General features: G+C 42.4%; 1 protein-coding gene across 1 annotated transcript in view; it reads left to right on the forward strand.

The window, feature by feature from the left end:
• The first annotated feature begins 841 nt into the window (after positions 1-841).
• kcnk5a (potassium channel, subfamily K, member 5a) overlaps positions 842-14,155 on the forward strand; it is a 29,278-nt gene continuing 15,964 nt past the window's right edge. Inside the window, exon 1 of the mRNA XM_073056063.1 lies at positions 842-1,510. Coding sequence (XP_072912164.1) covers positions 1,325-1,510 — 186 coding nt within the window. The 5' untranslated portion in view covers positions 842-1,324. The remainder of the gene's footprint in view (positions 1,511-14,155) is intronic.

The following is a 14,155-nucleotide window of genomic DNA, read 5'->3' on the forward strand; positions in this document are numbered from 1 at the left end:
ATTAGGTTAAGGTTAATCGGGTTTGCTGGGGGCTGGGGGGAGGGGGTTGTGTGGCTCAAAGGGCCAACTCCAGGCTGTATCATGAAATTAAAAACATAATTAATGAATCAATTTCATTTGGGGAATATTTTAAGAGCCAGTTATGTCTCATTGTGAGTCAAACTTCTGTTATGGCTACCACTGCACATAACCAAACATCCTCACTTCCTCTACCCACCCGTCCTCTCTCTCCCCGCCCACCAAACACTCCCACACTCCGTACCTCATAAAGTCCCCTCCCCTACACCACCACACACTTATCTCCAAAATACTCCCCCCCTCCCCCCCACTCTCCTCTCCCCTAATCCTCCAGCACACGTCCTTACTCATATCTACACGCTCCACCACACTCTGCCCCTTCACCTTGTATTCTTCAATCTTGCCTCCCCCCCTCCCCACACAATCACCCGACACCCCGCCCACACACACCCCACACTCCTCTCCAGCGAACACCGCTTAAGGGTCGGTGGAATTGAATACGAGTCTCCCCTCGGTACCGCACACAGAAAAAGTTTAAATCTCAGGCAAATTCAGTCCAACTGCCCTACGGAAACCCCCATCCTCGTCCCACCTACTCATCCAAGTGTAAACGCGGAGGCATTTATTTGAGAAAATTAAACTTTTAAGTGGCGCGCGCCCGTGTGTGTGAACCCTGTTGGTCGTCTGCTGTTTAAGCAAGCAATGTTGACACCTAACGTTTGGGGAGAGAAGGAAAATTATCAGAGTGAAGTTACTAACCGAGTTGATGAGTTAATGTATATATCTGCAAACTACTGTGGCTCCGCCCTCTGAAATTCCTCGCAGCCACTTCAAATATGAACTTTCCTACCGGCTGGCCACACTTTGAGCTGTTCTCTTAGTCCGACACGTGTCGTTGGAAAGAGGGAAGAAAAATCCTCCACAAAGCAACAGACTTTTTTTTGGTGTTAACAAACTTGAAACAGTTTAAAAGGATATATTTAGAGAAAGGATCTAGTTGGAACGTTAACTTTTATTTCCTATACGTGTCGACTTGAGTTTATTCCGACTACGGGGTGACTATTTATACGGAACTGTTTAAATTTAAATTAATAAGAAATAAGCTTTTCCCCCTTTTAGAAAGTTTGGCGGCTAGGACGCAGGCGCAAAACATTAGCGTCCGAAATTCGAATGTTAATTTCCCAGAGTTTTCACCCTATACGTGTGAGGGTTTTTTTTGTAGGGATAAAGGTTTTTTGTTGTAACTTTGCCCTACTCCCCTCCCGTTTGGCGGCGGTGTATATGAGTGGGAACCCCAGCGCGAAATATGGTAGACAGGGGCCCTTTATTGACCTCCGCTATCATCTTCTATCTGTCAATCGGCGCTGCCATCTTCCAAGTGTTGGAAGAGCCGAACTGGACCGAGGCCGTCAACCAGTACAAGATCAAAAAGTCGGAGATCCTTGAAGAATATCCTTGCCTCACCAAGGCAGCTCTGGAAAAGATCTTAGCGGTAAGAACCTCCGTTCTCCAGTCAACTCGCTTTCCCTCCACTAGCTCTTGGTCTCATTCATTTCCTCCCGCTCTCAGAACTATCATTTAATCCCCCTTTTTCCTTTCAGCAATGCTCACTTATTCTTCAATACACTTGCTCCATCCCCTCTAAGCCATGGTTCTAACCAAGTATATAAATCCCTTAAATTTTAGGAATTACTTTCGATTTTAAAACCTCTAAGTTAAGACTTAAAATTTTCCATTAATATTATCAATCGCACGTAACTCTAAATGTCCAATTCATAGATATGGTATGTATATGGAGTTAAAACGTCGCAATGTGATTGAAATTACTCATAGTTACTCTTCTGTCTTGCCAGTGTGATTAAAGTTGCTCACAGTTACGACATTGCACATAGCATTGTGATTGGAATTACTGAGTTACAATCTGTATATGACTTTAACCTATCACAGTTATGATTAAGAGTTTTAAAGTGTTTTCAGCGATTTGTACATTAGGACCATTTCTAATGCGAGTGCATATGGTTTGAAATCGCGCCTGGGTTACGATTCGTATTAGTCTTGCAATTTTCTTCCCCACGCCCAACACAAAAAAAGTTATCTGGCGTTTTGCTGTCAGAGGAGCTCTTGGTGAAGAGCGTTAAGTCGTCATGGAAATGAAAATATAATTTTTTCCTTGAGGGATCAGATGCTGTTTTGTAGACGCTGGACTGCCAGAAATTTGTTCTCTAGAACTCGTGACTTGTTTCATTTGGAGTGTTTCCCAAGTCCTCCCTCAACAGAAGTTGTGTCCGTCAGATTTTCACATTACAGTACTTCGAAAAAAAGACGTGTTGGCAATGAGTTTATTTGAAGCGCGAGGAGAGCAGCAAAAAATAAAAGCCAGTGAAACCCGATTCTGAGTAGGGGTAGTGTTTTTGAGCTGGATTATCGCTTCACTGACCTCTAGTTGGGAGTATTGATCCCGAGTGAGCGCTCCAAGCAGAGAAAAATTTGTATATCTGAGGTAATCATGGACTTCACGTGTGATTAAAAGAACTAGAAAGTGCACCAGCCTTCCAAAATTGCCTGAAAGTGTATCTTGGGGAATCTGTGGGCTTTCAGATCGTCTTGAGGATCACACTCAGTGTCTTCATATCGCCTTCTTCCCCTCCTTAGCACATGCTGAGGACTTTCTGAGCGTGATTGTGTAGATATTTTGTGTGCATGCTTCCTCGTTATTTACCCTTAAACGGCGAACAGCCGTGAGAACAGGCAGTTCCTTTCCATGCGGATGCAGTGTTTGCCTCCTTCGCCTATAGGGGGAGGGGGGGGGGAATTACGAACCACTGGGTTAAATTGCAGGCGACTGACCACCCCCCCACCGCCACCCTTTGAAAGAAAGTTGTTATTTTCCCCGAGCATTTCTCCTCCCTCAAGGCCTGAAAAGATCCAAAGTTCGAAACAAGGAATTAGAATGTGTCGTTTGCTTATTGATAATTCATTCACTCTCTCTTTCTGCACAGCGGACAGAATTGCACTTGTGTACACAGACCAACCAAGCAGAGGAGACAAAAGAATATAAAACAGACAGCAGGAGCAAAGCCCGAGAGGGTATGGGGTCACAATGTGTGTGCCGAGGGGTGGATGGGCGGGAGGGCTGTGGGTTGCTTGTGCTAGTAATGAATAGGCCTTTCATTTAAAAAGGCAGGGTGGCTGAGAAGTGAATGCTAAGAGATGACGGTTTGAGACCGAACTTAAATGTTTTCATGACAAGCCAAAAACCAACATCACAACTTTTGAATGTCTGAGCAGGCACACAGAGGGGTTCTGTAATGCAAGTATCTGTCCAAAGTTCTACGAATAATAGTGAAAAGGGCTGATGACTGAATGCTGAAATAAATTGCCAGCACAGTAGTTCTTCCCTGATCCATTTCAGGCATTTGATCCAAAACCGGCTTCATGAAGCAGCTGGACTCCCTACTCCCCTGCCCCTCCCACCCCGTGTCATCTTCACTTGGTGTCATGTGAACCTGTTTTCCTTTGCAATTTGTCCAAAATGGCTGAGGGGCGAGGGGTGGTCGGGAGCTGGGGGTGCAAGCAGGTGGGTGTTTGCACAGTCAAGTTGCACATGTTTTGTTTTTTCAGAGACGCCACTGGCAGTTCTCGGCAGCAGTGAAACTTGGTGAGTGAGAAATAGAATGTGGATCGTGGTGTCCGTGGGTGGGAATTTGCATTGTGGTTACAGACAGCAGCACTTGATATCTGGAAGGAGGATGTGTTGAAATGTGGCCAGGCTGCTGAGGGGCTCAGAATTGGCTAGCGTTTGAGGGGAGGGTGATTGGGTAAAAATCAAATGGTTTCTGCAGCTGCAAGGCAGTTATAGGGAGTGTGTCAAAACATGGAGTGTGTCATTAAAGAAGAACTTATTTTGATCCCTCAATAATTCTACAGGAACTAATGGATCTAATTTAATAGAGATTTCGTTATCCCAAGCAGTCAAAATTTGGACCTTGTAAAAGGAATATTTAAGATCCACGTAGAGAGTGAGATGCTTAAGAGAACTACAGATTCCATTAAAATAATGTGGGAGTCTTATGGGGAACTTTGCTTCTCTTCTGTAAAATTCCGAGCAATCTCTCCGCATCTGCAGAATTGCCACACAAAATACAGCATTTTCAGGAATCACTGTCATGGAAGGCACAGAAATGGGTGGGGATTTAAAAAAAAACATTAAAAAATTTATTTTAATGTCCTTTACACATCGAAAAGCTTTTGTTTAGACAACTTATTCTCACCAGATTGTCTGGTGCAAGAGTGTACAAGGTGGAGGCCCGATTACTTCCAGATAAATGCACTCAAGATAAAAAGGCTATCCTTCACTTTACTTTTTTGCTTGAGCTGGTTTTTGAATTGTTTTTGGCGTGAAGATACTGGAGCATGGTGAAATATCTACTTTATCTGTAGATTGACCCATGTATCTGGGTTTTACAACAGGTTCTCACTGAAACTTAAAAGTTTCCAAATCTGGAGATTTTCCCTCATTTTTTTAATAGACCAGCATTTTAAATTGCTTTCTCTTGACCCATTTTTTGTCTTCCACTCAGCATCAGGTTCTCAAAGTAAGTTGGCCTGAGCATTCAATCCTGCTGAAAATACAGGGTGTGGCAATTATATATGAATCTTAAAGGAATGAGTACCCCCACACTTTTGAGTTGGCCATCCTGGTTTCAAGGGGTTAAGATATTTTAGCAACAATTAGGCTGGAGTTGTTTGTTGCAAAGTCATTCGAGGGGTTATTTGATTGAGATGAGCCTATTCCCATTGGCTGATGGGACAAGAATTGTGGGACTGAGGTTTAAGGTTCAAACAGAAGACCTTGAGGGTATATAATGAAAAGCTCTTTTGTACACTGAACAGTAATGATCTGAAACTTGCTGCGCAGGAAGTGGAGATGATCAGATCCGTTGGTCACATACACCAGGGTGCATTGAAATTCCTTACCACATGAACCTCACAGAGAAAACAGTATCCATGTAATTGTAAATACAATAAATATAGTGAGTAAATCAATAGGATAATGCAAAGTATAGTAGTGCAAATCAAGACAATGCAGCAAGAAATGTTGGATTGTCACTAGCAAGTAGTAGAATTAAGAGTTTGAGAATCTGAAGTGTGGCAGGGTTGACTTGAAAAGGAATGGTATAGGAAATGGGTATCTATCATACTGAGGCCTGGGAAGGAAGGGTCAAATGGGACTGACTCACGCCAGTGTAGACTTGATAGGATTTATTCTGTGCCATAACGATTCTGCACTTTGCCTAAAATGGGCTACAGGACATTGCTCAGTGTTGATTTTTGAATGGCTCTAGCATCATTGGTTTAGTAGTGTGCGTGCCTGCAAGTCATGAGGGTTCCTAGGGGCATTATGTGTTGAAGATGCACCCTTGTTGCTTGCAGCACATGATGTGGCAGTTGGGACGTGTTACCTTGCTGGAGTTGTAGTCATTCAGATAGACGTTCAGGCTGGTGTGTCAGGTTCTGGGGGTTGAGGAGGAGATTCCAAAGGGCAGGTAGTCTGTCCTGGTTTCCTGAAAGATAATTATTCCTTGATCAAAAATCACTGAAATTCATTATTTGGTTGATTATCTTAACATTTACATTAGCAAGCTCCCATAAAACAGCACTCAGTTTAGGAAAACTGGTTGGGTGTTGCACAGAATTTAAAAAAAAAATTGGTTGTCAACAATCAGTACTGGTCAGAGCTGCAGTTGTGGAATCGGCTAGTTGAGACGGGTCAAATCGATCAGTTTTCCGATTCTGATGGAAGTGTGTGTAGAGACCCTCTGAAATGCCTGGTCAGTTTTGACTGTGAGGTATCTCCCAGTCAGTGCTCTCAGCTGAAGAATCGCTACCTATCCGAGGAAGCTGGCGCTCGTGGATTTCTGCTGAAGTAAACTGGTGGCTTCAGGAGAGGAAGTCATTGGGAAGACTTTGGGGTAGGAAGAAAGGTGATGAGGTGTGTAAATATTTCTGCTTGCTGTGAAGACTATATCAAAGGTACATGTGGCTCGAGGAATTTTTGATGACTTGCTTTGTGTATGGCATAAGTAGTGCTGACACGTTGCCTACCCTCACCAACAGAGAGGCTGGTGAAGAAGACAGCCACTTGTGTTGGTGTCAGCTGAATTCATTCATTCATGCTTTGCCTCACACACCCTGCTTGTGGAACTGTTCCAGAAGAAGTCCTTGCAAATCCGAGGAGCAGATGGAATGGGCTGGGGAGAGGGGAGAGCGTCCACTTGTGATATCTGCAATATGGACAATTGCATCATGGGATCTGATCGGGCATCTGAAAGTCTTTATTTTTAGTGCACTCTAAACTGTATTTTTTCGTGCAGCTTATGGTCGGCGACGTAACTACACCGTGACTGAACTGGGTAACGTCGCCTCGTGCGTGAGCGCTGTGGGGAAAGTCCGTCCGGCAGTTTGCAGTGTTGGTGACCCCATCCCCCCTCTTCAGTAAGCTGAAATGACTGAACTCTTACTTTTCCTCTCTTTTGACTTGACTGTTGTGAAGGGGTTTAAATTCCCTCTGCATCAAGCTGGTTGAATGTCCATGTTACAGTCTCAGCTCCAGGCATCATGTTAACTCACCCTCCACCAACTCCCCACAAAGGGTTAGATAGAAACTCTTTTGTTTTGATTCTGAATCTGCTTGAGTTCAGTTGTAGCTATGGTGATTGCCCCTCACTCATTTTAATAGCATTTTCCTGTGGTTATAATTGTTTAATTGGCCACTGGTCTGCTTATTATTGTGTTCCAACATGCATCTAATGACTTGTTTTGAATTTCTCATGGTCTCTATCCAAATCATTCTTAAGTGCTGGCCACCTGTTGTGTGTCTTGGTAATTTTAAGACAAGTCTTCCCGTCTTTTTTTTTGACACCTTGTTTGGTGTGCAGTTCCCTGGGTCATTAAGAGCCCTCTGCATCTAAATTGTCCTTATGCAAGGTTTGACTGTCAGCATTGGCTAGTTGTTGGACTGCTGGGATAGTCATAGCAGGTGCTTATCCTGTTCTACCCTAACATGTCCAGTAGGAGTCAGTGAAAGTGGGGAAGAATCTCATTACTTTCCACAAAGATGGACAAAGATTTAGTTTTATTCTTGAAGATTTTTCCCCTCCCCTTTGCCCCCTAGCCCCATCTATTTATTTTCTGAAACAATGATGCCCCTTCCTGTGGTGAACAAAATTCTTGGAAAAATCTGTGGGTTAGTGTTTGCTAGTCCTCTCTGGGGATAGGGTATAAACACAACCCAGATTCCATGGGGTCTTTCATCTTCTGAAGGATTCTAAAAGTCCATGGCACAAAAATGTCCCATGCTACATGCTCATGGTGAGCAGTTTCTCTTGACGGCCTTGCAGGACGCTGTCTGCCACAGGGAGGGGGGGTGGGTTGAATCAAAAGTTGCACTGACCCGAGTATATCCACTCATTGCTGGGCCAAATGAAAGGGAATTTTCACGCTTCATTTGACCCCACTCACCTGATCTGGGAACCGTCAACACCGCTGACCAAGTAGTTTGTAAGGAGGAGGGTTGAAATTCTGCTTTGACGAGATGGAAAAACGGTTGTGGAGATTGGCCAACCAGTGTGCAAGCTGCCCACTTATCATTTCTCTTGAGTTGTCCATTGGACCAGAGGTGGACTTCAGACTCTAGATTGACAACTTTGCTATTCCTAGAGTCAATAGCCCCTTAAAGGTTTCACCCCAGATGGGTTTTGTGGAAGAAGCTGTGTGCTATTCTTGCTTTCTCTTTTCCCCTTTTATTCTGACCATTAGGCTACATATGTTTTGCCTCCTGTAGCCTATAAAAACCAGTTGACCCCCACACCGGGGTCCGCTGGTCTCCGTTTTCACTCCTAACTTTATCCTTTTCTCTTTTTGTTCCATGCGTTAAGTGGTGCAACAGGGTGCTGCTGGAGGCAATGCAACGAACGCTGATGTCTCTCGATTTTGACCCTGCTGCCTGCTGGGAGCACAGAAGGACTCGGGCGAAATTGTACTGGAGTATCAACGGGCAAGTCACAAATTTTCCCCCAGATTTAGTTAGTGCAGAGCCGTGCTTAAAATGCATCACATCAATGTCTAAGAAAAGACAACAGGCAGCAGTGTCTGCAAGCGTTCATTCACTTTAAGGTGTACTCTTAAATTTGAGTGACCAGATTTGCCTTTCATTGAACAACTCTTTTCTTAAAAGTTGAGCAATTTAACTTGATGATGCCCGTTCCTCCTTATATATGCATATGTGGGTGACATTTGTCGTACTTGGTGGCATTGGACACATAAATTACTGTTGACAGTAAAATATATTTTACATAAATAGAGAAGTCAGTAGTCAGTAATTTTTTATTTAACTTCTACTGATGTTAAAATGAGTCTCACTGACAAGTTGTACAGCTACAAAACAGTTGTTGACTTGTGCTCACACAGAGGATTTAAATATCAGCCTGAAAGCACTGATATAATTGCATACTGTTTTCTGGATGTGCTCTGTGTGGTTATAGTACTTGTTGCCCTCTGAACAGATCTCCTTTGGCTTAACCCACTTAGCAGAAGATCCCCTGTTAAAGATTACATGTGCTGGATTAAACTTGTGATGGTAGCTGTGAAATTTATAGGCAGGTACTGTAGCCACAACCTCATCTGGCACCCCCCTTAGAGTGAAGGTGTTGGTGCCTAATCTTGGAATATTGTGGCAGGCTTGACCACTGTGGAGGCTTCTTTTGAAGGCAACCAACTTTGAGACTCCGGCCAGCACAACTGGTTTGTTGCCATCACTGCAGAAGGAAACAAAATAGAGCTGGCAGACACAACTTTTGAAGACACTCTGGGGGAGAAATTAGTGATATTCTACACGTTTTTCCAATATAAAACTCACTTACGTTCTCGTGGAAAATTGAGGCATCTGCCATATTTATTCCAACTGATTTTTCCAGTTCCAGCCACTTGACCTTGAAGATTTTTTAAAAGAAACTGCAGATGCTGGCATGATATAGGCTATGGAACTGTAGACTTTTGGCTTTGCGTTGGTGTGGAGACAGCAGGAAAGAAACTTGACACTCTCTTTCACAGCAAAACTATCTTCTTGATGCTTTGAGACTTGATGACCAATTTCATACAGGCATCACCTTTTAGTTTTGGGTATTATTCCCAATGGATGTTTGCCATTGTAGGGCTGCCTGAGCCAACTTCTTAGCCCTTTTTTCTGGTTGTTTAAAGTTGATTGCCAAGGGTAGCAGAAATACAAAGGGATGGACTGAAGTGGAAAAGATTTATGTCAATTCTAACCTGTCACAACCCAGCTCTGCTCTCAATGACTGCATTGTAGACACCCTTCCAGAAAGTAAACTGCAGATTGTAAATACAGACATGGTTGTGTTTAGCAATGTTGCTTTTGGATGACGTTTCCCAAGACTCTTGGCGGGCTCGGTAGAGCTGGTATATTGTAAATAGAGGGGGAAAAGTCATCTTGAGTTTGTGCTGTGTGTGAAAGAAGGAATGGTATGATGTTTGGTTGAAAAGAGGGAAGGTGACTTTCTGTTTAGCCTGTGTTAGTTTGCACAGGGCTAGAAATGATACAGGAAATTCTTAACCAGTCAGTATTGTGGTATTTTGCCTTTTGGAGGGAATCAGCCATTTATTCAGGCATTACTGTTTTCCCACCTTGAGTTCATGTGCATCCCATTCCCGTTTGGATTTTATTTTAAATCTGCAAGCCTCGCAGCATCTGAGGAGAGAGAAGAAGGGTTTGTCTTGGGCTGATTGTTAATTAGAAGTGAAGCAAAAAGCTTTTGTCTTGGTATTGATGGTCATGAGTTTAAGACAGCTCTTTTCTCTTCACAGATGCTTCCTGACGTGCTGAGTATTCCAGCACTTTTCATTTTTAACTTTGCACCATCCTTATTCTCTATATTTTATGTTTTAGACTTGTTCTGCAAGCATACTTGTTTTTTACTAAAATTGAATGGTTTGCAAGAAAAGTATTAGTTGTTATTTCAGGCAATGTAGTTATTTGTGGCTTACAATCTCTCCCACCTGATACTAACCATTGCTACTTAGAAACAAAATATATTTATTCCAAATGCTTCTATTTCTTGTGCGGTTTCATGATTAAAGTTACTGATGCTATAGAATAGCACTGAGTTTGATATACCAAAAACCTTCTCCAGTGCTTGGAAAGTGCTGGAAACTCTCATTTTCTTTGTCAGTGGCCTTTATTCCCTCTCTGGCACTTTGCTTATTGAAGTAACTCTGCCAAAATACTTGATGGTAACTCTCTCCATTTTTCCAGGAATGACAACTGGAGAATCTTTATTAAATTCCCCATCCACACCTCCCTCTCCCCATCTTGTAGCTTTCCAAACAACAGCAGAATATGTAGATGTGGTTAGATCCTAGTTTGGCTTGGCCCGACTCCGCCATTCTGTATGTAGACTATGTTGCTTCATACTTTTTGTTTTCAGTGAGAAGGAACTGGATTTGTTGCATAGCACACATACACACCTCCCTTTGCATCTGCACCTAAGAGACCATTTAGAAGGCTCCCAGTATGCTTGCATCTCCCTTGCTGCACCACCCAACTCCAAAAGGAGTGAACCAGGTTTTCTACTTCCATTATCCAGCTGGAGCACCAACAGCATTCAGCCCTTGCACAGCAGGGCTATTCATTGCCTGAAGTTTTTCTCATCCTGTCTTGAGTCTGTTGGCAGAAAACAACATTCTCCTAGATATAAAATGCCAGACCATTTGTATACGCAGGAAAATTTTCATTACACCGGTGATTTTCTTGGCATGCTATTGGATCTCTTGCTGAGAAAATATTTTGTCTGGTTTTGGAAAAACTAGAATCCAGGCAAATGTTCAATCTTTGTCAGTGCCGCTAATGTCATTGCATCAGAAACTGTCATCGGACCTGTAGTTTCTTTACCCCAGCTTGTCATATAGAAAGAAAGAATGACTGAATTGAGCAAGAGCTCGAGCAAGCGGTGAACCACAACTTGTTTTGCGCCCCTGCAGAATCTTGCACTCATTTGAGAACATGCTTATGGAAATTGCCGCCAAAATTCAAGAAACTGGGGAGGTGTGAGATGAAAGCAAAACAGAGTTAATTGCAGCAGACAGACCTGTTGGGTTATTCAAAAGAATGATGCGATTTCAGTCATTGTTCTGTTCTCATTTAACCTTTTTGCATCGATCATAACGCATAACTGACAATGGACAGATGATCTTTTTTTTATTTGAAGTCAACATGCAGTTGTTTGCTAGTTTAATATTGTAGTTGGTTTCATAAAGTTAGCATTTTATAGGGCTTTGGTTAAAGAGATCATGAAATACAAATGGGTAGGCACGGTTATTTATTAATAACTGACTTATTTGGGAATATAACATTCGGGAGCAGGGGGAGAACATAAAATCCCTTTAACCCGCTCTACCTTTGGTCAAATCACAATTGATCCTTGCCCACACGTACCCATCCCATTACTACTCTTCATTCCTTTAGAAACTTAAGATCTCATGATCTTAGCCTCAAGTGTGCCCTGTGAATGTGCAACTACAGATAGGAGAATTCCAGATGATGCCAGATGCCAAGATTCCAGATCATGAAACTTAAGCCACCTAGTTCTAGACCCTAGACCTTGACATGGGAGAACTTTTGGCATCTCGTGTGCCAAAGTCTCTCATCAATGAGGTCTCCATTTGTTTTTACAAAGTCCTTCTTTCCTTATCCTAGTAATGTAGCCATAATCCTCATAGGCAGAAAACTCCACCAGAGCCGTCTCAGATTTTGATCTGATTTCACTTTTCATCTGATGGATATTAAATATTTAATGTTCTACTTACATAAATTACCGGGCAAACTCCACGACAAAATGGCGATTATCTAAAGGGTAGAATCTGGAGTGGAATACTAGCCACAGCCTGATGCAGTAATAAAAACCTAAGGACTGCAGTGATGTGAAGGTCAAATGACTGGGTTAACAGTCCAATATTTAGATCATTGATATGAAGATACAAGTTTAATTGTATCGTTGCAGCTGGAGATAAAATATGGAGTTTGAGAAGTCTCAGTAAGAGGAACAGTGGAACATTTACTTTGTAAAAACTCATCTGGTGCACGTACCCTGCAGGAACAGAATCTGCCAGATTTGCACAATCTGACCTATGGTCTTGTCGGTGACACTGACTCTTAGTGTTGTCTTCGTTTGGGGCAATTAGAGAAAGACAATAAATGCTGGCCTTGTCTGTGACTTCATCCTAGGAGCAAATAGTTTTTTTACTCCTAAGAAGTGTGTCACTGGTGGCAAATTGTATTCCCATAGCCCCTTTACTGTAGAAAAATATCCTCAGACATATCTGTTTTCAGCTTAGGATGCATAATTAAATTAGAAAGTGATTGCTTTTGAATTTTGAACCTTGATATTTTGCATAGAGATTATCTGTTGCACTTCAGCCCAACTTGGTAATAAATTGCACCTTCATTGTTTTATGGAGATGATTTGAGCTGTCACGAGGAAATCTGCAGATGCTGGAAATTCAAGCAACACACCCAAAATGCTGGTGGAACGCAGCAGGCCAGGCAGCATCTACAGGAAGAAGTACAGTGACGAAGGGTCTCAGCCCGAAACGTCGACTGTACTTCTTCCTATAGATGCTGCCTGGCCTGCTGTGTTCCATCAGCATTTTGTGTGTGTTGCTTGAGCAGTTCTGCTTTGTGTTGCAAGGTGACTCAATGAATTATTTAACTGTTTAAAAAAAGCACAGTACGATTGATTCAAGTACCTAGGTTTATCAAGCAGAAAACTAAAGTTCAATTCCTGGGAATAATTGTTGGAATTTTAAATTCTTTATTGCATGGAGTAACTTATCAACCAAACCATGCTCTGTGATCTACTAAATTAAAGAATTGGTGTGGAACTGTGGGAGACAGCAAGGGGGCGATGGGCGGGATGCAATGTGCTTAATTTTGAGATGCCCAAGTTAGAAGTCGACATAAATACAATGGACGTTTCTAATGTATTCAGTTCATAGTTGTTACATATTAACATTATGCACTGTTCGTACAGGTCTTTTCGGTTAGAGGCCATAGCGCTGAGAAATTATGGTGGAATAACCACTCCAAGCCGTTTGATTTGATTGGCCCTCAACAAATCAGTGTTTGCTTATTTGACAGTTTTGTTTTAATGAGACTAGAATGTTAATTGGTCACTTGTATGGACACTACAAGGATCATTCTGCAATGGACAGGTACATTGGATGCACTTGGACAAGTGCTCAGGCTGTTAATCCCTTCCGTATGCCTCAGCAGTGCAGTGTACTCACCCAGCCAGCTGGCTGAAGGACGTTGTTCTAAGTTTGATTTATAAGAAACCGTGGCTATCATTAGGTTTATTGCAATAGGAGAATTATGTGGGACCAAATAGTTAGGAGTTCTGTGTAGTTCACTGGTGAATCTTAACTTATTAATTACCTTATCTATTGCCAAAATCCTCATTCGTCAAAGTTCAAGGTAAATTTATTATCAAAGTTTGTGTATATCACCATATACAATCCCGAGATTTGTTTTCTTGCAGGCATACTCAATAAATCCAATATTCATGAAAGACTCTACCAACAGGGTGGACAGCAGTGTGCAAAAGACAACAAATTGTGCAAATACCAAAAGGAAAATAAAAGAACAACTAATAATAATAATAATAAAGCAAAAAATATCAATAATGCAAGATGAAGAGTCCTTGGAAGGGAGTCCAAAGTTTGTGGGAATAGTTCGGTGATGGGACAAATGAAGTTATCCCCTGTGGTTCAGGTCCTCTGAAATGATAACACCGATGAATTCAAAGTTGCTGGCCCTCTCTACCTCTGATCTCCAGATGAAGATTGGCTTACGGATCTCTGGTGTCCTCCTGAAGTTCAGGAGTGTCCTCCACTCAGCTCACTGGCCTTGCTGACGTTGAGTAAGAAGTTGTCATTATGGCACCAATCAGCCAGATTTTCAATTGCAGATTCATTACCACCTTTGAATGGGCCTATGGCAGTGGTGTCGTCAGTAAGGAGTCATGACCATTTCAGTCCAACCTCTTCCCCCACATCACCCCTGTAA

The sequence above is a fragment of the Hemitrygon akajei genome, chromosome 9, assembly GCF_048418815.1.
Source record: "Hemitrygon akajei chromosome 9, sHemAka1.3, whole genome shotgun sequence".
Lineage (NCBI taxonomy): Eukaryota > Metazoa > Chordata > Chondrichthyes > Myliobatiformes > Dasyatidae > Hemitrygon > Hemitrygon akajei.